Consider the following 24910-nt stretch of genomic DNA (forward strand, 5'->3'; position numbering starts at 1 on the left):
AAAACTGGGTGGCTTCAAACAAAAGGTGATCTGACCTGAGGTGTTTATCACATCTAGATGTAAATACCATGAAATGAAATCAGGAATTCTGACCTCTCATATTCATCTTTTGATCTGAAACCCAAATGTCTTCAATACACAACAAAAACAAAGGAGTTGACCTTACCGTTCAATACTTTTGGAGGGGGACTGTCGGTGGGATTCTTTCCCATTCTAGTTTGATGTACAACTTCGGTTACGCAATAGTCTGGGATTTCCCTTGTCATATTTTGCACTTCGTAATGCCCCGCACATTTTCAATGGGAGACAAGTCTGAACTGCTTACAGGCCAGTCTAGTACACGCACTCCTTTACTACGAAGCCACGCTGTTGTAACGTGCAGAATGTGGCTTGCCATTGTCTTGCTGAAATAAGCAGGGACGTCCCTGAAAAAGGCGTTGCTTAGATGTCAGCATATGTTGCTCCACAACCGGTATGAACCTTTCATTATTAATGGTGCCTTCACAGCTGTGCAAGTTACCCATGCCATGGGCACAACCGCCCCCACACTTTGACGATTGGGGGGAAAATATCAGCATGTGGTGACTTTGGTCGAGTTGGGGTCGGGTATCGGGATCAAAATCGCCTCAATTATCGGTATGTGTGGGCAATTAGCATAACAACCTTCGTTCCTGGTTAGTGCCCTCTGGCTTGTGTTAACAGGAGACGGTATCTGTCGCCCACAAAATTTGCTCCGATAGTGTCCCTCTTCCAGGATGGCATGTTCACACACCACCAGAAGAGTTGGTCTTACTCCCATTCCAGGAGACAGTGCAGTACAATAGGAGAGATGGAGGGGGACATAGGAGGGCAACAATATAGCATAGCACTGGGGCCACTTTTAGCTCCTTAGCCCAAGGAGGAACAGTAGAAAATTGCCAGACCCCAATATTTATTACCAGCATGATACTCGGGTTTAAGGTCTTCCCCAAAATTTCTGAAGCAGTCCACGAAGCAATTATCACATCCCAAGTCGGGCTTGTGTGTGGACCTGTTCGATGAGCACAGGTTAGCTTCAATAATAAACTGTTTTACAACCAATAATTTATAATGCATCGTTGAGAATTTCAGTACTGAATATCTAATTGGTCATAGTGTTGTTGTTGAAAGCCATGTATTTTTAAGTATCTTTGTAGTAGCTTTGATACCTTTGAGAAGACATATAGTACTTTGATTGTTAAGGTATACCAAACTGAATGAAAAAGTAAATAATAACAAATAAACAAACAACAAGGTAACGTGAACTACCTTTTCTGTATTATGTTGGAAAATCTAAATCACTCATTTAAAAAGTACTTCAACTCACAGTCATCAAAACACATTGTGAGAAGATTTGATCACATTACACTGTGACTGCTTTTGGAAAGAGGCGATTTATTATTATTTTTTTTTTAAATTGATGTGAGTGTAAATGGTTGTTTGCTTATATGTGTCCTGCGATTGGCTGGCAACCAGTTCAGGGTGTAGCCGCCTCTCGCCCGAAGATAGCTGGGATAGGCTCCAGCATGCCCGCGACCCTAGTGAGGTTAAGCAGTACAGGAAATGGATGGATGGATGATTCTACTACACAACAGACAATTTGCATGGAGTGATCAAACATCTTTTCTGTTTCCTGTTACGGGAAAGTCAAATTGTTTCACCCATGTAAAGGATTGGATAGTGAGTCTGTGTATTGCATTACCTGATTAAGCAATGCATCTGTAAAGCATTTAACTATGAAGGTAGTTGAGGCAGGTCTGCCCTGCGAGACTTGTCTAGGTTGCATTATTGTAAAGTGTGTAGGAAATGTCACGCAGAGAGCAGCTGCTAATGCAGTGCTGCAAAATTGTGCTCATACATGTTGTTATATTACACAATCTGCTAAAATGTGCAAATCAAGGAATTTATACTGACTTTAACTTTCTGCAAAATGTGTATCCTTCATTTTCAAATGGGCATCTATGTATTGTACTTTCACATTCCAGTGTCGCAGCTTCATCTGTTTGTAGGAAGAATGGAGAGGCCCTTGGCCCGACCCCAGAGAGGTTTAAAGTATGCCGGCCTCCCGCAGTCTCCCAGCAAACACTTTGCTCTGCTTTGGCAGGGTCCTTTCCATTCAGCCTGGGCCTCACGAGGACGTGAGGGCTGAACTAGTTGAATCACAGCCAGGCAAATGGCTGAAAGTAGCAGAGATGAGCCATCAGGAAACACGTTTTTAATCATTGGCCCTCTTTGCCTTTAGTCATCATCAGGTACAGAGAAATTGGAGCACCTTTATGGCACACTTACCCCTTATGTTTGCAGCTGACTCATCTTGTTCCCACCCACATTTCCTCTCCTTTTATTGCTTAAAGCTTCCAGGGAGAATCATCGCTGCCCATGTTGCTTTTGCAGGCGGTACCGCCGATTTAGATTGATTTTAGCATTAACGGCCCCTCCCCCGGCACGGTGGACGACTGGTTAGAGCGTCTGCCTCACAGTTCTGAGGACCGGGGTTCAATCCCCGGCCCCGCCTGTCTGGAGTTTGCATGTTCTCCCCGTGCCTACGTGGGTTTTCTCCGGGCACTCCGGTTTCCTCCCTCATCCCCAAAAAACATGCGTGGTAGGTTGATTGAAAACTCTAAATTGCACGTAGGAGTGAATGTGAGTGTGAATGGTTGTTTGTTTATGTGTGCCCTGCGATTGGCTGGCAACCAGTCCAGGTTGTACCCCGCCTCCTGCCCGAAGATAGCTGGGATAGGCTCCAGCACTCCCGCGACCCTAGTGAGGAGAAGCGGCTCAGAAAATGGATGGATGGATGGATGTCCCCTTCCCCCAAGCACAAACAGGGATCTACTGGCTTCTCCTGCTGTTCAGTCTATGCACTCAAATTTTGATAATATACGGACAAGAAAGGAGATTGTGATCAGAAAATAACAAAAAAGCAACAGCCATTTAGGTCAAAACTTAACTGAAATACAATAAGCTGTAACCTTAGTCTTGCATTGACCTATATTAATGTCAAAGTATGTATTCTAGCTAAGAGGGCTGCTAAGTTATTGCTTTAATTCTTGAGTTTAACTTAAAGTAAAAATAACACAGGACATGCCAATGTTTCTTGTTTGTAGAGGAAGTAGTATTCAGATTGGATTTTTTTCATAATTCATGTTATACACAATTTGCAAACTTGTAAAAATGAAACACACACACACACACACACACACACAATAATAATAATTTATGTTTGGCAAAATGTTATACTCAAAAGACCATATAATTCCACATAATGTTTTATTATCCAAAACATAATTGATTCAGACAGTAGATTACTGTTACAGATATCTTACATTAAGATATCCATAAGTGAAAATGAGAGCAACCATGTATCTAGTTAAAAAACATGATTTCAGCTATGTCTCAATGAGATAAAGAAATGGAGCGTTATAGAAATAACTTTAGTTCTGCAAAACTAGAAGCTTCCTGTTTGCCTCTTTTCCACAGAAGTCTGGAAAACAATAGTAACTTCTCAATGACCTCTATAAAACAAAACACGTCTTCTACTTCTATGGCAAAGCTATTCGGATCACGTTGTGTAAGTGTACCTAATGAAGTTGCATTTGAGTTTGAACAGAATGCCAAACAGTGAATGGACGTGCGCCATCTACTGTTGAAAAGCAGGACAACTCTCAAATGCTTTAACTTCTTAAGAGTGACTGAGAGCCAATTACTCCATGCCCAGTAAAGAATAATAAGCGAGCATACTTTGAAGCAACAGTTCACAAAAAAAGACAAGGCAAATATTAGGTTAAAATTGGAAAAAAATCATTTCTTCTTTGAAAAAGTCCGCCTTTCTCTATTAGACAGAGTAAGAAACAAATATGATGTAGACAGTAAAGTGACACTCGTAAAATATGTAATCAAGCAGTTTTAAGGTAATCTGCTGTGTTTCCATGGGTGCCCCAAGATTTACTCCTCTTCAACTACAAATACTTGTTTGACCAAATTGACATTTAAGTGCCCATATTCAAACTGAAAAAGCATCCTGAAGAGCAACAACCCCAAATCCCCGGATGTCCATCCTCTCTGTTTTTGTGAATGAGTTCAGAATGAGTACCTCACAGCTCACCCCAGTCTCACAGCTGTAAAGTAGCAGAAGTCTGTGACATTGCGTTGTAGATGAAAGTGTTGTTGAATGGTACAAACTGGTGGCTGATGATCTTTATGGCTTCTTGAGCAGCTGAACCTTAAAAGATACAAGAATAATGGAAAACAATTGACAGTGGGATACACTGCACACAATATGCATGTCAGCTTCTAAAATTACCTCCCATAAATGCAGAAACAGTATGGGGCTCGGCTGCACCGTATCGACAGCTGCAAATAAAAATAGAATTTTTGAAAACATGACCTAAACGTGAATTAATGCCGCTCACCCAAAAGACAAACATCCAATAAAGATATACTGTAAAACAGTAACTAGGACTTACAACTCGTGCACATAATCATCCTTGATGTTGCCGTTGAGATTGTACTCCTGCAGCAGGTTGGTGACACACAGCTTCAGCTTGCTGATGTCTTCTTCAACTTGATAGTTATACACTCCTGTCAAATATGTTTAAAACTGACACTATTTTTTTCTGTACCATCAAGAAAAATCACTTAAAAGGCAAGATTATGTGTTGTTTTTTTTTTTACAGCCCTGATTCTGCACAGTACCAGGGTAGCGGGAGTACTGCTGGTAGAAGCGGTCGACGGCTCGAAGCATGAGGTAGAAGACCATCTCGCTATCGGGATTGTCCATGCATGAGCCTGCAGCGAAACATTAATAGTAAATGTGTGACCATGCTTTATACTAAACAACAATGCACTACAGTTACTTAAAATCAGATATGACACTAAGGCAGTTGTTCTCTTAACCTGGTTGGAGGTACTGAAACCCGCAAGTTTCATGCCTGCATTCACGGAACCCTTCATACTTGCAAAAATAAAATATGGTTTATTTCAAATCCAAAATGGGCACTATATATTTTATTGGTGCACAAAATGAACCACGCATCATTTGCACACTAAATCATTGTGTTCAAAAACAAAACATGAATTTCACACACAAAAAAAATGAAAACAATTAAATTCAATGAAAATTTACTGCAAATGAATGTCAATTTTGCTGTTGCCTTTCACCTTGGAAAGTGGCACTCTCATACCATTTTCTTAACAAAGTCTGTTCCTTTGTTTTTATGTCTTCAATCATTGAAAAAGATTGTGAAGTAGGTTGCTTAGCAGCCTACAAGGAAGAAGCATGGATGCTTTTACTGCTTGTTGGGTCTATGGCTGTAACAGATATAAACAATAGTTTGATAAGACACACGCCATATGGAGCTGCGTGACTAAGGCAATATTAAGCTAGTGGGGGCAAAGTGTCAGCACATTCCATGTTTGTTGATGTTGTTGTATGAATAGCAAAATAACAACAATGCCTGTGCACTCTGCTGCATACGGCTGCACACATTACGATACAATTACAACAAGGGAACTGGGAGTAACCTTTCATAGGTAAGAATATTGTCTCTTTTTCAGATGTTCTTTATTGATAGCACATGTTTTGATACTGACAAAAAAAAATGACCCTCTTATTTATTTTCAACGTGCATGGGACCCACCAACGTGGCAGCCACATAAGCACATCACTTAGCTGGGCTCCTACAGCATGCTTGCGTATCAAGTAAGTCTTCTATTCATGTCTGTGTATTGCTGTTAGCGCTCTGAAATCATTCCTCCAGTCCCTCTCCTACTAGTAATGCTGTCTGATGTCAACGTGATGCCGCTCCCGAGTTGACGGTGCAAACCCCCGCCTTGAGCATTGTTACGCAACTTTGTCGACAGCATCCTGCGCCCGGCTTTTAGTGCAGTGTGAAAAGGTGGCGTGCATGTCTCCCACTTACTGATTTCATCTCTGTTGACTGAATCCACGCCGTACTCTGCTGCTAGAGATCTGCAGCGCACCACCCGTAGGAAGGATGCATTCTTGCCTAGACAACAACACACATGGCAACAGTCAGAAACATTCAATCTGCTGTGGTCAGTGACACAAATCGCAATTAAAACAGAGTGCCCTGAGTATTGGCCCCCTTCTCAAATTTTTATATTTTTGCATAGTTTCCCCACTTTGTTTAATTTAATTTTCACTTATCACACCCAAGCCTGATTACCTCCAGACCTGTTCAATGAAGAAATCACAACAGACTCCGTCCTGACAAAAGATCTAAAAAAGCTCCAACAAAATTACACTATCCCAAAGAAATTCCAGAACAGTCGAGACATAAAGTAAATGACATCTATCAGTCTGGAAAGGGTTACAAAAGGCACTTCTAAAGCTTTAGCGAACCATTAACCTCACATGGAGAAAACTTGAACAGTGGTGAACCTTCCCAGGAGTGGCCAGCCTACAAAGATTACTCCAAGAGAACAGCAACGATTCATCCAGGGGGGCACAAAGGAACTCAGAACAACTTCTAAAGAACTGCAGGCCTCCCTTGCCTCAGTTAAGGTCAGTGTTAAACACAACAATAAAGAAGAGACTGGGCAAAAATGGCATCCATGGCAGAGTGACAAGGCAAAAACCATTGCTGACCAAAAAGAACATCAAGGCTTGTCTTACTTTTTGAAAAAAAAACAAAAAAAAACATCTGAATGATTCCCAAGAGACTTCTCAGGACACAAGAGACAAAATGCACTACAGCATTTGACAGTGTGCATTGCTTGGACAGAATATTTAGTTTAATGTAGTAAACCATAGTAAACATAGTAACACAGCAAAACCAATACACATATTGGATCTCAAATGTGAGTGCTGCTTACAGAAGAGTCTGATTTCTTTTTCAGAGATACTTTCAGGTGCCTGTTGGGGATAAAAAAAAAAAAAAAAATACAAGGCATCAAATGAAGTTTCAATCAAACGTATTATACAATAAAAGCTGTTAATGCTCAACAGGACCATCCATTCATTAATATATATATATATTTTTTTACTGCTTATACTTTTTTTTACTGCTTATTTTTTACCGTTCCTGTGGGAGGAAACAGTGGACCCCACATACACACAGTTCCGCACCCACAGATTCACTCATCTGCGGACTTTTTCCCAATTTTTTCTTTTTTTGGGGGGGAACCAACCCCCGAAAACACTGAATGGTGGTTTGTCTCCGTTTAATGAAGAATTTGTTGAGTTTATTAAAAAATAAAATTAAATCTACACACACATATATATATATATATACATACAGTGGGTATGGAAAGTATTCAGACCCCCTTAAATTTTTCACTCCTTGTTATATTGCAGTAATTTGCTAAAATCATTTAAGTTCATTTTTTCCCTCATTAATGTACACACAGCACCCCATATTGACAGAAAAAAAAACCAATCGTTGAATTTTTTTCAGATTTATTAAAAAAGAAAAACTGAATTATCAAGTATTCAGACCCTTTGCTCAGTGTTTAGTAGAAGCACCCTTTTGAGCTAATAGAGCCATGAGACTTTTTGGGAATGATGCAACAGGTTTTTCACACCTCGATTTGGGGATCCTCTGCCATTCCTCCTTGCAGATCCTCTCCAGTTCGGTCAGGTTGGATGGTGAACGTTGGTGGACAGCCATTTTCAGGTCACTCCAGATATACTCAATTGGGTTTAAGTCAGGGCTCTGGCTGGGTCATTCAAGAAAATTTGTTTGTTGTTCTGAAGCCACTCCTTTGTTATTTTAGCTGTGTGCTTAGGGTCATTGTCTCGTTTGAAGGTGAACCTTGGGCGCAGTCTGAGGTCCTGAGCAGTCTGGAGAAGGTTTTTGTCCAGGATATCCCTGGACTTGGACGCATTCATCTTTCCTTCGATTGGACCCAGTCGTCTTGTCCCTGCAGCTGAAAAACACCCCCACAGCATGATGCTGCCACCACCATGCTTCACTGTTGGGACTGTATTGGACAGGTGTTGAGCAGTGCCAGGTTTTCTCCACACATACTGCTTAGAATTAAGGCCAAAAAGTTCTATCTTGGTCTCATCAGACCAGAGAATCTTATTTCTCACTATCCTTGGAGTCCTTCAGGTGTTTTTTTTTTTTTAAGAAAACTCCATGCGGGCTTTCATGTGTCTTGCACTGAGGAGAGGCCTCCGTCTGGCCACTCTGCCATAAAGCCCGACTGGTGGAGGGCTGCAATGATGGTTGACTTTCTAAAACTTTCTCCCATCCCCTGACTGCATCACTGGAGCTCAGCCACAGAGACCTTTGGGTTCTTCTTTACGTCTCTCACCAAGGCTCTTCTCCTCCAATTGCTCAGTTAGCTGGACGGCCAGCTCTAGGAAGGGTTCTGATCGTCCCAAACATCTTCATTCAAGGATTATGGTGGCCACTGTGCTCTTAGGAACCTAAAGTGCAGCAGAATTTTTTTTGTAACCTGGGCCAGATCTGTGCCTTGCCACAATTCTGTCTCTGAGCTCTTCAGGCAGTTCCTTTGAACTCATGATTCTCATTTGCTCTGACGTGCACTGTGAGCTGTAAGATCTTATATAGACAGGTGTGTGGCTTACCTAATCATGTCCAATCAGTATAATCAAACACAGCTGGACTCTCAGAAGGTGTAGAACTATCTCAAGGATGATCAGAAGAAATGGACAGCACCCGAGTTAAATATATGAGTGTCACAGCAAATGGTCTGAATACTTATGGCTGTGTGATATTTCAGTTTTGTTTTTTAATAAATCTGCAAAAATTGCAAAAAGGAGCCCCAACTAAGTGTTGAGTGCTATACATACTCATAGTTTTCATGTTCATACATTTCAGTTGGCCAACATTTCTAGAAATATTTTTTTGTATTGGTCTTAAGTAGTACTCTGATTTTGTAAGATACTGAATTTGGGATTTTAATTAGTTGTCAGTTATAATCATCAAAATTAAAAGAAACATTTGAAATATATCAGTCTGTGTGTAATGAATGAATACAATATACAAGTTTCACTTTTTGAATGGAATTACTGAAATAAATAAACTTTTTTGATATTCTAATTATATATATATATATATATTTGTTAGACCCCCCCCCACACACACACACAGTCCCCTCCAAAGGTATGAGAACAACAAGGTCAATTTCTTTGTTTTTGTTGTATACTGAAGACATTTGGGTTTCAGATCAAAAGATGAATATGAGACAAAAGTTCAGAATTCCAGCTTTTATTTCATGGTATTTACATCTAGATGTGTTAACTCAGAACAGAGCACCTTTTTCATTTTTTTTGAAGCCACCCACTTTTCAAGTGAGCAAAGGTATTGGAACATGTGACTGATTAGATAGTGCTTGTTTTTGGCTTTGGGTTTCACCTGTGAAAACTGCATTTGCTGTTAAGCAAACGAAGACCAGAGTGCTGTCTATGGGAGAAAAGAAAACCATTTTGAAGTTCAGAGAAGAAGGAAAATCGATCAGAGCTATTGCACAAACAGTGGGGATAGCCAATACAACAATTTGGAATGTGCTGGAAAAGAAAGAAAATACTGGTGTACTGAGCAACAGACATTGAACAGGTTGTCCAAGAGCATGAACAGCAGTTGATGACAGAAACATTGTGAGAGCTGTGAAGAAACACCCAAAGACAACAGTCAGTGACATCACTGCCAATCTTCACAGGGCACGGGTGAAGGTACCACAATCCACCCTTGGAAGAGGACTTCGAGAGAAGAGGCCATACCACAAGATGCAAACCACTCATCAGCAAAGAGAATCGGAAGACCAGATTGGATTTTGCAAAGTAGTATAGAGATGAGCCACAAAGGTTTTGGAACAAAGTTTTATGGAACCAAGATTAACCTCTACCAAAGTGATGGAAAGGCCAAAGTATGGAGAAAGAAAGGATCTGCTTGTGATCCAAAACACACAAGCTGATATGTGAAAGTAATGTCATGGCTTGGCTCCTTCCGGAACGGACTCACTTGTCTTTATTAATGATGTAACTCATGATGGTAGCAGCAGAATTAATTCTGAAGTCTACACAACCATTTTGTCTGGAAATGTACAGAAAAATGCATCCAAACTAATCCGGAGAAGCTTCATCATACAACAAGACAATGACCCAAAACACACTGCCAACACAACAAAGGTCTTCACCAGGGGAAAAAAGTGGAAGGTCTTAGAGTGGGCAAGTCAATCACCGGACCTTAACACAATGAGCATGCATTTTACCTCCTGAAGAGGAGACTGGTGGTCGTGGAAGGTCTGAGGCTGGCCAAGTCATTTACTGGACCTTAACCCAATAGAGCATGCATTTTATGGAGACTGAAGTGAGAAACCCCCAGAAAATAACAAGAACTGAAAGAGGCTGCAGTAAAGGCCTGGAAAAGCATTTCAAATGAAGAATGCAACAGTATAGTGAAGACAATGAGTCCCAGGCTTGATTGCAGTTATTGCAAGTAAAGGCTATGCCACCAAATATTAAATGTTATTCACTTGAAGTTAATTTAATAATGTCTGTCCCAATACCTTTGCTCACTTGAAAAGTGGGTGGCTTCAAACAAAAGGTGCTCTGACTTGAGTTGTCTAACACATCTAGATGTAAATACCATGAAATAAAAGCTGGAATTATTAACTTTTGTTTCATATTCATCTTTTGATCTGAAACCCAAATGTCTTCAGTATACAACAAAAACAAAGAAATTGACCTTGCCGTTCTAATACTCTCGGTGGGGACTGTAAGTACAGTCATTAACCCACTAAAGAGACCCAAAAAATGTCTTTTGAATGAATAATAAAAAATAAAAAAAATAAAAACACCATGTATGTATTCGCTAACATTTGGGCTTTGTCACTGTTTTTAAGTCTGATGCCATACATTCAGTTTTTTTTTAGTCTTTATTTATTGTATGAATGTTGTATTGTTATGTAGTGTATCATTTCTGCTGCCTGTACAGTTTGTGCTGTCTCTTGACTTTTGAAAAAGAGTTTTTATCTCCCAATAAGCGTTTACCTTGCTAAATAAAGTAAAAATAAAATATTAAATAAGGTCCGCCCTCAAGCAGTGGGATTGTGATGTGAGACCTTTACCTGTCAATCAAATAACGCTGAAAATTTGTTCCCTGAATCCAACTACTGCCTGAATATTGATAATGTGTGCCGTTGAGTTATGATTTAGAAAGTTAACTTTCCCGTGTTTGTGTGTTATGTGGCGCACACACACACACACACACACACACAACCCCGAACGCTGACGTTATAACGATGTCACCGTGGTCAGGTGAGCATTTTTGCTCAAGCCCTTACCTCGCTAGGTCGTTAGCTTGCAGTCTAGCGGAAGTAATAAACAGTTAAGGTTTCCTATGTCCCAGTAGTGTGCATCTACGGAGAAAACGGCGTCTGCCAGCAGCTTGCTGGCATATATAATATGCTGCGTGTGTCCCTATACCCTGCGAATAGCAAGGGTCCACTGTACCCAGAAAGTACAACTGTGTTCCCCAAAGGTTACATATACATATAGTATGTTGTAATTGGCTGTGGACAGAAGCATGTAAAGTATTACTTGCAGCATTCAAAGGTAAAAAACAGTGCTAATTTATGGTGAACCGATATGTTTTTTCATGATCAGGATTAGCTACATGCTCTGATCAACATTACACTATGCTCCAAATTGTTATCCATCGACGATTAAATCAATAAACATTTGAACTTAGCTTTTTTTCTGGGAAAGTTTTTACATGCTGTTTCTCCTGTCAATTTGGGTCACTGATCTCAAGCTCTGAAAGGTTTGATTATTACCGGGAGTTTTCCGGCTGTTCTCAACAACCTAGATTTTTGTGGTGCATAATAAATTGAACCATCATTTAGCCCCCCAATAGGTATGGTTCAATCAAATCCTCATTATTATCGAAAGTAATATAATTGTTGATGTTTTTAAAAAAAAAAGTACTTTAAATTTTATTGACTATTAACAACAATGAACAAAAACATCATATGCCTAACAATCTGGAACACCATGTATAACCTTTCTGCAGTTGATATTTATATTTGACATGGCAGCAAAAGCAAACAAGGGGAATTCATTTTGATGTAATGTATTATACCAAGGCTGTTTCAGAAGAGGAATGTTACTCCAGTGCAAACAGCAGTGAGATGAAAGTGAATGGAATCCCAGCAATGTTATTTTTTCCCTTGCAGTTTTTATGGTTTACTGAGAATAATGCCTACTATTATTGTTTAACTGTTTTACTGTAGTGTTTTCACACAGGATGACACCATACCTTTCCAACAGACTGTACCAGACTTTCAACATATCTGCCAACAGATGCTGCATCCTGCAGGGCCTTTTCCCTGTAACTGTCAAGAAACATTAACTTCAACTGTAGCACACACTCCCATATAATAATAATAATAATAATAATACAAAACATGAATTGTTGGATCGTAGTTATTGGCCAATTAGGTTTTCACAACTTAAAAGTGCTGTCAACTTTATTTATTAGGATCAGCGGCCAGTAGAGGTTTCTGTTTTACTGGATAAGGAATTTTGTATTCTGTCCAGAAAACAAAACAAAACTGAATATAAAGACGAAACAGGAAACAATTGGTCGTCAACGAAATTGCAAAAAAAAAAGAAAAAAAGTTTAGTCATTCCATCAAAATTAAAATCTATAGTAATATCATATATAATATCATACTGCTCTGTATACTGTACTATAGCAGAGTTATTTCAGCACTGGAATTCCAAAAGTGAAACTAAAATGATACAGATTCATTTGACACGGGAAAATACTTTTCAGAAGGCCAAGTTCAACTTCACTTCCATATTAAAATCTTTTTAACTTTTTTTACATGACATTTAAATTTCTTGGAGAGGGTAAAATGAAGGGTTTTTTTGTAAGCAAAAATCATCAAATTAATAACACAATCATAAAATGGTTTACTCTGTGAAGTGAATCTATATACGAGTTTTTAAAATTGAACTACGGAACTACAAAGTTTTGTAATTCAAATTTATTGAGATGCACCTGTATATTCATTTTCTTACACATTCTGAAGGTTGCTAAACTTCTGGGAGTCTGCAATCATATCTGGGATGGTCCCCCGCACAGGTAGGCTGCCACAGCCTTCATTGTGTACAAACTCCTTTACAGCTCGCAGCATCACCCAGAAGGGCGTAGTCTGTTAACAAATAACAGCAGATTGGGTTGCACATGACATTTTTACACTTAAATATCTGTATAATATAATGAAGAGCAAGAGAAATATCTAAAACCTGTGACATTATGTTGTTACATTGATCATCATTGAAGAGGTCTTTGATAACACTGGGTATCTGAAAGAATAAGCAGTATCTGTATATTTAGTTCTGTAGTTTACTGTTCCTACAGAAAACTGACATCATTATTATTTATTTATTGAGGGTAATTAGCAATTTTAAAAAGTATGATTTGATATATTGTGTGGTTTAAGTTGGCACCTTTGTTGGATTTAAAGCAGTATTGACATTCTTAATCGCTTCCTCAAAGTTTTCTTCATCCTCGAGGACACCATTCTCATTCTTCAGGATCCCTGAAGTAAAACACAGAATGACAACAAGTAACTTTGCATATGTGTAGGGGCTGCAGAGCTGGGGGATTGAACTAAGTAAAAGACTCCACACAGATACCTTCCCGAATAAACTGTCTGAAGGCCTCTTTCTCTTTGTAATTTTTGGGAAGCTGGGAGTCTTGCTAAAAAGTCCAATACATGTAATTGCACATCATTACAAATTAATACAAATATCTGTGTTGTTGATTAATTGTACTATACCTCACTGAGCCATTTTTCCAGACATTTGGCAATGATGACAATCCAAGGTGTGTGACTATGGTCCTAAAAAGTAAATATGAACAAGACTATCATCTGAGTGAAACCAAAAATAAGTGCTGTCATACAAAATAAGCACCTTTTTGTCCATGCTCTCAAGGTTGTAGGAATTAATATGCTTCTTGAATTCAGCAAAGGGCTGGTCTAACCTCAGGTCCTCCAAAGCATTGTCTGGGTGTGACTCTATAACTGTAGAGATATGTCAAATGTAACTATAGGAGTTATGAAGTACAACGCTTACAGTGGATGATGTCACTCATCTTATGTCAATTATGTACTCAATGTCTCTGAACTACATCTACATCTATATACATATATACACACAAATATATACATATATATATATATATATATATATATATATACACATACACACACCCCTTTCCCAAAAATGTGAATATCATCCATCCATCCATTTTCTGTACCGCATTATCCTCACAAGGGCGTGCTGGAGCCCATCCATCCATCCATTTTCTACCGCTTATCCGGGTCGGGACGCGGGGGCAGTAGCTTTAGCAGGGACACCCAGACTTCCCTCTCCCCAGCCCCTTCATCCAGCTCTTCCGGGGGGATCCCGAGGCGTTCCCAGGCCAGCCGAAGGATGTAGTCTCTCCAGTGTGTCCTGGGTCATCCCCGGGGTCTCCTCCCAGTGGGACTTGCCCGGAACACCTCACCAGGGAGGCGTCCAGGAGGCATCCGAATCAGATGCCCCAGCCACCTCATCTGGCTCCTCTCGATGTGGAGGAGCAGCGGCTCTACTCTGAGATCCTCCCGGATGACCGAGCTTCTCACCCTATCTCTAAGGGAGAGCCCGGACACCCTACGGAGGAAACTCATTTCGGCCGCTTGTATGCGGGATCTTGTTCTTTTGGTCACAATCCACAGCTCGTGACCATAGGTGAGGGTAGGAACGTAGATCGACCGGTAAATCGAGAGGTTCGCCTTTCGGCTTAGCTCCTTCTTTACCTCAACGGATCGATACAAAGTCCGCATCACTGCAGACGCTGCACCGATCCGCCTGTCGATCTCCCGTTCCATTCTTCCCTCACTCGTGAACAAGACCCCAAGATACTTGAACTCCTCCACTTGGGGCAGGATCTCATCCCCGACCTGGAGAGGGCATGTCACCATTTTCCGACTGAGGACCATGGTCTCAGATTTAGAGGTGCTGATTCTCATTCAAGCCGCTTCACACTCAGCTGCGAACTGCTCCAGTGAGAGTTGGAGGTCATGGTTTGATGAAGCCAACAGAACCACATAATCTGCAAAAAGCAGAGATGCAATACTGAGGCCACCAAACCGGACCCCCTCTACGCCTTGGCTGCGACTAGAAATTCTGTCCAGAAAGGTCATGAACAGAATCGGTGACAAACGGCAGCCTTGGCGGAGTCCAACCCTCACCGGAAACGAGTCCGACTTACTGTCAGATATGCGGACCAAACTCTGACTCCAGTCGTACAGGGACCGAACAGCCCGTATCAGGGGTTCGGTACCCCATACTCCCGAAGCACCCCCCACAGGACCCCCTGAGGGACACGGTCGAACGCCTTCTCCAAGTCCACAAAACACATGTAGACTGGTTGGGCGAACTCCCATGCACCCTCGAGGACCCTGTCAAGGTTGTAGAGCTGGTCCACTGTTCCACGGCCAGGACGAAAACCACACTGATTCAACTTCCCGACGGACCCTCCTCTCAAGCACCCCTGAATAGACCTTAGCAGGGAGGCTGAGGAGTGTGATCCCCCTGTAGTTGGAACACACCCTCCGGTCCCCTTTCTTAAAAAGGCGGACCACCACCCCAGTCGGCCAATCCAGAGGCACTGTCCCCGATGTCCATGCGATATTGCAGAGGCGTGTCAACCAGGACAGCCCTACAACATCAAGAGCCTTGAGGAACTCCGGCCGAATCTCATCCACCCCCGGGGCCTTTCCACCGAGGAGCTTTTTAACCACCTCGGTGACCTCAACCCCAGAGATAGCAGAGCCCGCCTCAGAGAACCCAGACTCTGCTCCCTCATGGGAAGGCATGTCGGTGGATGTGCTGGAGCCTATCCCAGCTATCTTCGGGCGAGAGGCGGGGTACAACCCGAACTGGTCGCCAGGCAATCGCAGGGCTAGAATATCATGGAAAATTTTATTTATTTCTCTAATTCCATAATAACAATCGCGTCAAGGAAATCTGGGCTTCCATAACTCCCAGGCAATGCCACAGGCTGATTGCCTCAATGCCACGGGGCATCCAGATAGTGATTCAAGCAAAGGGATTAAACAAGTGTTGAAGATTAACATATAGTTTTCAAAGTACCATGATTGATTTAATGTGACTGTTGGTCAGTGGTCCAAGGTCCACTTTTCCCATGAAAGTGTGCCTTTCATTCGGGAATCAAGGTCCAAGGGTTTGGAGGAAGAAGGGTGAAGCACAGACCCCAAGCTGCTTGAGGTCCAGTGTGAAATATCCAGTCAGTCATGATTTGGGTGCAATGTCCAGTGCAGGTGTTGGTAAATTCTGCTTTCTTAAATCCAAGGCCACCGCAACAGTCTTCCAGAATGTTTTAGAGGACTTCATGATTACTTCTGCTGAGGATCTGTATGGAGATGCAGATTTCAAGCCCAAATTATGTAAAAAATAAACAAATAACACTTGAAATTGTTTGACTCAATAATCTATGAATGTTTAACTTATTATTTTCCATGATATAATTTTTTTTTGGAAAGGGTGTGTGTGTATGTATATATATATACCCTCCATATGATGGATAAGGCACAATGAGAGAGAGAGAGAGAGAGAGAGAGAGAGAGAGAGAGAGAGAGAGAGAGAGAGAGAGAGAGAGAGAGAGAGAGAGAGAGAGAGAGAGAGAGAGACAGAGAGAGAGAGAGAGAGAGAGAGACAGACAGACACACACACACACACACACACAGACTCACAGTTCTGAGGACCCGGGTTCAATCCCCAGCCCCGCCTGTGTGGAGTTTGCATGTTCTCCCCGTGCCTGCGTGGGTTTTCTCTCCGGGCACTCCGGTTTCCTCCCACATCCCAAAAACATGCATTAATTAAAGACTCTAAATTGCCCGTAGGTGTGACTCTGAGTGCGAATGGTTGTTTGTTTGTTTGTTTGTGCCCTGCGATTGGCTGGCAACCAGTTCAGGGTGTACCCCGCCTCCTGCCCGATGATAGCTGGGATAGGCTCCAGCACGCCTGCGACCCTAGTGAGGAGAAGTGGCTCAGAAAATGGATGGATGGATCATCAACCCAACCCGCCACTTGTCAACAGGACACATACAGGTTCAAAATAATACCGTGTTGACCTAATAACCTGAGGCTGAGCACAGAGTATCCAGGTAAGGAAACACCATCTCAAGGAGCCGTCTGCACCAGGACCACAATTCACCACAGCTCCCAGTGCAGAGGGCTCCCTCTTAGTAAACAGTGGAAACAGTAAAATATCACTAAAAGATATTCATCAAACCTAAAAATATATAGACTAAAATGATAAAAATATAAGACCTAAAAATATAATATAAAAGCAGCATAAGGATAACTACAGTAAATGTTAATGACAATGGAAATAAAATAAAGTTAGATAAATAAATATTAGTTAAAAGCTAAATTAAAAAGGTGGATCTTGAGCCTGTTTTTGAAGACAGGCTCAAGACCCTCATGCATGTAAATCAAATGCTACTAACCTGTGTGCTCTTGCACAACAAGCCTCATGTAGCCAATGAGGCCATACGTTTTACAAAGCAGGAATGGTACTGAGGCACTCCACAGAACGGACCCTAGCCTCAAACTTGTGCTATTTAATTTCAGAGGAGGAAAAAGGAAAACATTTTTATTTAGTCAAAAAAGGATCTGACCAGCCCCCCAAGCCCACCCAAAAATAAAATGAAAGCACAATGACATTTTTTAGGCACTGCCTGCAGCATGTTTCAAAGAGATTCATTCATAAAATGGACAACAAGTAATAATATTACAGTGGAGCAATACATTTGTTTTATGGTCATAAATTCAATTTGTTGGTCTTGTACAATTTTTTATTAGCTTTAATGGCAGTAACTGTGACAGTGACGGTAAACAGTTACTATATTCCATACCTTTCAGGCAACTGCACACCAATAACAATGGTAAATCTATGGAAAAAATCTGGATTGTTGTCCAATAGCATGTCAGGACTCTGAAAAAAAAGGACAACACGAGAGAAAGCACAACTGTCTTTGTATTTAAAAACAAACAAACAAACAAACCTTAACATTAGGGATGTAACAATCTTCACGATATTACGAAATTAAAAGTGCTTGTCTCTGTATGAAATAATGAGCTGTTGTACTTAAAATTTAGTTCTGGGCCAGCTATACGCGCAGCCACGCCGCTTAGCCAGGTTGCTACAGCTCCACTTCCTTATTAGGAGAATAAATGCATCTGATTGAACATGTAACCCATGTGACCAAGTGGCTCTGCTGGGAAAGATGCAGAAGCATTACAACTTTGTGCCCCGAGTCGATCCCAAGATGTTAGATATATTGTAGAAGTTATCATTTATTTGCTTAGCTTGCATGAGTATTATGGACAATTTTTAGAAAGAAAGATGTCTCGCCTTCAAGAAGATGACTCAGCAGGAATCATCAGAGAGAAGGACGTGGCCGGGACGTGGCAGGTGTTGGTGTCATGTTTTCACCTTGAAACCCTCCCCTTAGTGTGTTGTGTCTTCTAAACTTAGAAACCTCCCTATTTTCAAATAAATGCAGGAGCGACGGGAGAGATTGTTTAGAGCGTGTTGAGAGGCTGTAACCTGAACGATCTCCCATGCGCCCTCCTCATGAGAAAAAGAGACCAGCGTCTTCATTCCTTTTGTGTCTATTCATTATAATGTTGGGTAAGATAAATCCAACACAAGGCTACGGCGTAGCCGCTACGCCGGTATGAGCGTCCCGTGGCAATCGATTGGGCAAGAATCGCCTTTTTGTTCACGCCGGCCTGCGTCCCCAGTAAACGCAGACCCACGGGCCGGGATTGGCTGCTAGTGGACCTCCGCTTTAAGAAGTCGCATCCCACCCGGCGTCGCCGCTTTACTTTCAAAGAGTTGATCCGTCAACTTATTTAAGCACATTGTAACGGTAGCACTCTCGAGAGGTGTATTAGTAAATGTTTATCTCAAGTCCAAAGTTGTGGGTAAAAGAACATCAGATGAAATAAAGAGAAAAAAATAACAAATCCGACTCCACGTTACAACATATCCCTCCCTAATACATGACATTAGTCCCAAAAATGAAATTATAAAATAGGTCCACTCCATACAGTATAAATACAGAAATCAATGCAAAAATAAATCATGACATACTGTACTTCCCTCTCTTCAAATAAAATGTCAACATTTCAAATTGTAACATATTACACAAGCTGCTTCATCCATCCATTTCCTTCTGCTTATCCGAGGTCAGGTAGCAGGGGCACATGCTTAAGCTCACTGGAAATGAATCCGACTTACTGCTGGCAATGAGAAGTAACCTCTGACACTGGTCGTACAGGGACCGAACAGCTCGTATCAGGGAGTCTGGGACCCCATACTCCCAGAGCAGCCTCCACAGGACTCCACGAGGGACACGGTCCAACGCCTTTTCCAAGTACACAAAACACATGTAGAATGGTCAGCGACCACCAAAGCTATGTTCCGGTTGGCCAGCCTGTACCCATCAGCTACCTCCTGAGTCCCACAGGCCAAAAAACCTTACAACTCCTCCTTCAACTTGACGGCATGCCTTACTGCTGGTATCCACCAGTGGGTTCGTGGATTGCCGCCAGGACAGGCACCGACAACCGTACGGCCACAGCTCCAGTCAGCCGCCTCAACAATGGACACAGACTCAATTTCCCTCGCCTCCTCCAGGACGTGGCCGAAGTTCTGTCTGAAGTGGGAGTTGAAGCTTCTTCTGACAGGAGACTGTCAGACATTCCTAACAGACTCTCACAATACGTGTGGGTCTGTCAGCTCGGACCAGCATCTTCCCCCAGCATCGGAGCCAACTCACCACCAGGTGGTGATCAGTTGACAGCTCCTCCTCTCTCTACACTAGAGTGTCCAAGACATTGGCCGCAAGTCCGTTGACATGACCACAAAGTCGATAATTGAACTGCAGCCTTGGGTGTCCTGGTGCCAAGTGCACATTTGGACACCCTTATGTCTGAACATGGTGTTCGTTATGGACAAGCCATGACAAGCACAAATGTCCAATAACAGAACACCACTCAGGGTCTGGTCGAGGGGGCCATTCCTCCCAATTACGCCCCTCTCGGTCTCACTGTCACTGCCCATGTGAGCGTTGAAGTCTGACAGCCGAACGAGGGAGTCCCCAGCGGGAGTGCTATCCAGCACCCCCTCAAGGACTCCAAAAGGGTGGGTCCTCTGAACTGCGGTTTGGTGCATAGGCACAAACAACAGTGCCCTTGTTCCTGTGAGTGAGTTCCTGAGTGTTCCTGTGCTTATGAGTTGACTTGAATTTTTGGACTAAAGCAAAGAAAGCCTTGTTCAGAGGCAGTATCCAATTTCCTGTAACATTTCCTATAATATTTCTTCCTATACATTAATTCAGCTTTGTGCCATAATGTGCTGTCCATGTTCACATCCATAGGTGTGTGTCACACAGCTAACAAATAATGACGAACAACACTAACCTCCTCAACAAAATTACCCGATACATCAGTGTTCAGTTCTTGGAGCAGCTCGGTGGCAGCCTGTGCTCTGTTCTGCAACATAAACACTCGGGTCACAGTCCACTGACATATTGTAAGCATAAACAAAATTAAAGTACTGTAAATCAAATGATTCAACAAGGGGAATTTGTGTATACACTTAAATGACACACATGAATATACCTTTCCAATGCTGTTTTGGCTAAGGAAAAAGCTGCACAGCAAGAAAAGAAAATCCCCAAAAATTAACAGCCAAAAAGAAATAGTTATAATATCATAAGACCAAAAAAATAAAATGTGCCTTACTTGTGTCCTACATCTTCCCCTGAAACTGTGTGCCCATCAACTATAGTGAACGCTCCAATACCTGATGAAGACATTTGGGTTATTCTATTAATGAAAACATCAATATTTCCTAATGGAATAATGCTGAAAACATTTTACCAGGAAGCACAAGGTTTTTCAGTATCTCTGTCCCAGTTGCTGTAGCATTGATCAGGCAAACGTGGGCATTCTCAAGAGCTTCTTGACCATGGTCCCCCCACAACCTGAAAGCACACAAGTATGTGTTCACAATTTGGCTTGGTTGGTATTACTATAGAGAAGGACAAAATTAGACTGCAATGGACAGTTAGGACTGCTGAAAGGATCATCAGTCACCTACTACCCTACCCACACTTGAGGACTTTGCAAACTGCAAGAACTTAATTAGAAAAGGAAGGGCAAAATTCCTTTGGATTCATCCCATCACAGATATCACCTTTTTCATCTCGTTCCCTCTGGTATGCGCTACGAACAATGTTTAGGAATGAATGTGCGCAACTTTGCCATTTTGCACTTCCCTTTGGTGCCATTACTACTGTACTCATCGTTGTTGCTCTGTGACTTTGCATCATTCGTACAGCTTTGTTGTTGGTCAGTATTACTGCACACTATATATTTTTTAAGTTTATTTTTTATAGTTACAGCTCTCAAAGTTTTTGGGTCAAGGGACCCCTCACAGCTTAGCGATTTTTTTTCCAATGAGCCCTTCATAATCCTAATGCCGATTTAACATAACTAAGTAAAATGGATGGATGGAACCTTAAAAACATATCTATATTCTAGAAAATATGATTTTATTCTCTAAAAAATAAGACAACTGCATCTTGAAAAATATGTATTTTGTTTAGGGGGGTGAAACAGGACTTCACAATCTTATCAAAGCTAATGTAGGAAGGAGTTATTTGTTTGTTTTAGTGGCTCGCTGGTCCCCATAAGTAGATATGGACTTTTTTTTAATGCTATGACATAATAACGTACCACAAATTATGCTCAGTTCGTGGACCCCAGTTTAAAACAATAGTGGTTTTAGATCAATTTTACTAGGAGGCCAGGCTGGGGTCAGGGGTTTTGTCAGAGGGCAGGGCTCAAGACTGCAACCAAAATTGGTTGCATATGAAACCTTTTTTACAGCTTGTAAGATTAAAAATTTCATCTTGTCGCACTTGCGCAAGTGCATGTTTTAATGGTGGAAAGTTGCCTTTTTCCAATCTCTTCCTGCATATGAGAGAGAGAGAGAGAGAGAGAGAGAGAGAGAGAGAGAGAGAGAGAGAGCTAACTGCTAATTGCCTGCTTAATTTGTCTCATTATTCACTCACTCATTAATACAGAGTCATGTGCAAAGGTTTTACTAACTTAGTTATGAAGATAGCAAAGCTCACAAATCTATCTGTCTGTCTAAACCCTGAGAGAGAGAGAGAGAGAGAGATGTCTAGTATAGACATATGAAGATACTGTATGTACAAAGTTAAAATGCCCTGACTCCTTTAAAGAGGACTGCATAGGGAAACAAATGAAAATAAAATGAAAATAAAGTGCGATAATTGCAGTCAGTAGTAATGATTTATCCATGTTCTGTTTGGGACTGTAATACAGGCACAGTGTAAAACCTTTGAAAACCACTACTATAGATACTTGATGTATATTATGTTACCTGGCAGATGATTCTGATGAAGAATCCTGACCCAAATAACGTCTGAGTTAGCAGGTGAAAGGAGAAGTATACAACTAGTTGTAATAAACACGCATTATATACGTATATGTATGTATCATGCTAACACGAATCAACCTCGCGAAATAGTGGGAACGCAAACACAAGAAACATTAATTCATCTCATATGGCTCCTATCCTACTGTTGTTAGTCGAGGCAGCACGTAGCGAAGCGGCTAATGCTAGCGCCTTCTTGTCCGCGCTGCTGTCTCACCCTTGCTTTTTGTGGACATTAAACTACAAATTGCGATAACTGCGGGATAATGTTACGACCATTCCGACAAAATTCGAAGATCAATTACCTGAGCTGCCTGTCGTATTTCTGTTCTTTGGCTGCTTTAGTGGCTGCCATGGCATCTGTCAGTGCTAGGTAAAAGCGTAGAAGCGTTCATAACATTAGATTCGACACAGATTTCCACGCAAGGCGATTCATAATCGCATTTTCAGCACAGGAAACCTCACGGCTAGTTACTTGATTAAAAAGAATACTTAATTCAACAATTTAATAAAACACAGATATAATTGCAAAATAATAAGGTAAAAAGCATTGATGAAAAATATAGGGAACTGACTGGACTGTAGGAGGAGCTGGGTAATATAGTCCAAAACAAGCAGTCTGGATTAGATGCATTTTATCTTTGAGAATTAAATCGCACCATACACACCATAGCAATTTTTCCCCAAACCTCAAATCTGTAACACTACACACACACACACGCACGCACACACACGCACACACACGCACGCACGCACGTGCACAAATGTAATATGTCACAGAAAATGTACTAGAGTGTGCCTTGTAAACAATACTGGAAGTGCACGGGTGACTCATTTAACACTTAACACGGGGTCTTTGTTTCAACTGTTCAATGTATTGTTATTTATTTACAGAATATCTGTCAAACGTGCTTCTTGCCAGTGACTGGAAAGACCTTGATATTCTGTTTTATTCCTGCAGAAGTACGATCCTATAGATCTTATTGTTTTTTATTGTTGATACAATGACGATCATGTATTTCATGTAGATTGCTCATCATCATATTGACCCCAAACCGAACGTATTATAATATTAATAATAATAATACACATTTATTGCTAAACTATTTGTATGGCTAGATGACATTGTAATAGTAAAGGATAAATAAAGAATTTGATAGGAGGTGGTTGTAGAATCATGTGTGCGCGCACGCGATTTGTCTATTAGTGGGCGTGAAGGGGGCGTCTACAGAATGAAAGCTTTCCCTCCTCCTGGCTCTTACAAAGTCTTCTTCATCATTATCTGCAACAATTTATCCTACTGTATACGTGTGGACCTGATCCTACAACGTTTTAATCCTACAGCCCAAAAGCAGATGCCCATCAATAGCTGGGGATACGGTAAAGAAAACGGTAAGACGTCAGTGCATCTCCTCTCTCTGCTCTCATCAAGTAGCTGCTGGAGTTCATTGATTACAGTGATGGAATTTGACAGGGGCACGTTTATGTTGCTGAGGCTGATTGGTTCAGCAATGCGAGATTAGCCGCACTTTAACGGATGAACAGTGTCCTATGTTTTCCTTTTTCTTATTTTTCTTATCGTGATGGTGGGGGTCACGTCTTGGGAAACAAGCATTTATTGTTTATAATTCAAATGAACTAAAAATGTGGAATTAATTGGTTTCCGCATGTTGGTATTATTTACTCAATAAAAAGTGAAATGAGTAGGCTACATTAGGTGATATTAGGTGTTTCCAATACTTTGGCCCTTTAACACAGCTAGTCCTGAAAGAAAAACAACTTTCACAATTTTTTTTCTTCTTAATTTAACACCTCTCTTTGAGTGTTTCTCGAATTTAAGCTTTACCTTTGTAAATGTAGAATTTATGATAACTCTCATATTTGATCACATCAGGAGTGGGTATATTTGTGCTCAAGGGCCGTGTTTGATTTTTTATTTTTTTTTAATGGAGAGGTCATTCTTAGATAAGTAGAAAAGGTTAAAATGTGGAGACCTATGTAAAATATATGTAGTGTAATAATAACTATAGCTAAAGTTAATAAAAATAAGAATTAATTCTCATTTTTAAATTCTGATATTTATTTATGATTAATTATCCATTAGTTAATAAAATCAATTCAAAATTGCAAGATGTATATGTATTTTTAATTTTTTTTTTTTTTACTTACAATAAACCAATTAACCAATTATTAAACGAGTTAAATGAATACATTAATGCAAAAAGATTTTACAGGATTCGTGTTAATGTAAATGCTCAGTGGGGAAAATTAAAGAATAGAGGAGGCCGTATGTGAGACATGGGCCACACTTTGCCCACCCTTGCAAGGTGTACCTAATG

The 24910-nt window shown here is 41.0% G+C and overlaps 2 protein-coding genes across 2 annotated transcripts in view; one reads left to right on the forward strand and one right to left on the reverse strand.

Annotated features, from left to right (window-relative positions):
• Nucleotides 1-2866: 2866 nt before the first annotated feature.
• On the reverse strand, nucleotides 2867-23293 carry nae1 (nedd8 activating enzyme E1 subunit 1). Its single transcript, XM_061670156.1, has 21 exons — nucleotides 23240-23293; nucleotides 22877-22940; nucleotides 20987-21090; nucleotides 20849-20909; nucleotides 20726-20756; nucleotides 20525-20596; nucleotides 17950-18029; nucleotides 17542-17651; nucleotides 13937-14046; nucleotides 13801-13863; nucleotides 13658-13721; nucleotides 13469-13560; nucleotides 13265-13324; nucleotides 13037-13170; nucleotides 12270-12345; nucleotides 6856-6895; nucleotides 5940-6026; nucleotides 4714-4806; nucleotides 4485-4599; nucleotides 4322-4371; nucleotides 2867-4240 (listed from the first exon to the last, which is right to left on the reverse strand). Exons 2-21 carry the CDS (start codon nucleotides 22924-22926, stop codon nucleotides 4131-4133), a joined length of 1602 nt encoding a protein of 533 aa, XP_061526140.1. The 5' UTR covers nucleotides 22927-22940; nucleotides 23240-23293; the 3' UTR covers nucleotides 2867-4130.
• A 633-nt stretch (nucleotides 23294-23926) lies between these two features.
• The window catches only part of ca7 (carbonic anhydrase VII), a 30774-nt gene continuing 29790 nt past the window's right edge, over nucleotides 23927-24910 (forward strand). Inside the window, 1 exon segment of the mRNA XM_061700250.1 lies at nucleotides 23927-23970. Coding sequence (XP_061556234.1) covers nucleotides 23927-23970 — 44 coding nt within the window.

This window comes from Phycodurus eques, chromosome 2 (genome assembly GCF_024500275.1).
Source record: "Phycodurus eques isolate BA_2022a chromosome 2, UOR_Pequ_1.1, whole genome shotgun sequence".
Taxonomy (NCBI): domain Eukaryota; kingdom Metazoa; phylum Chordata; class Actinopteri; order Syngnathiformes; family Syngnathidae; genus Phycodurus; species Phycodurus eques.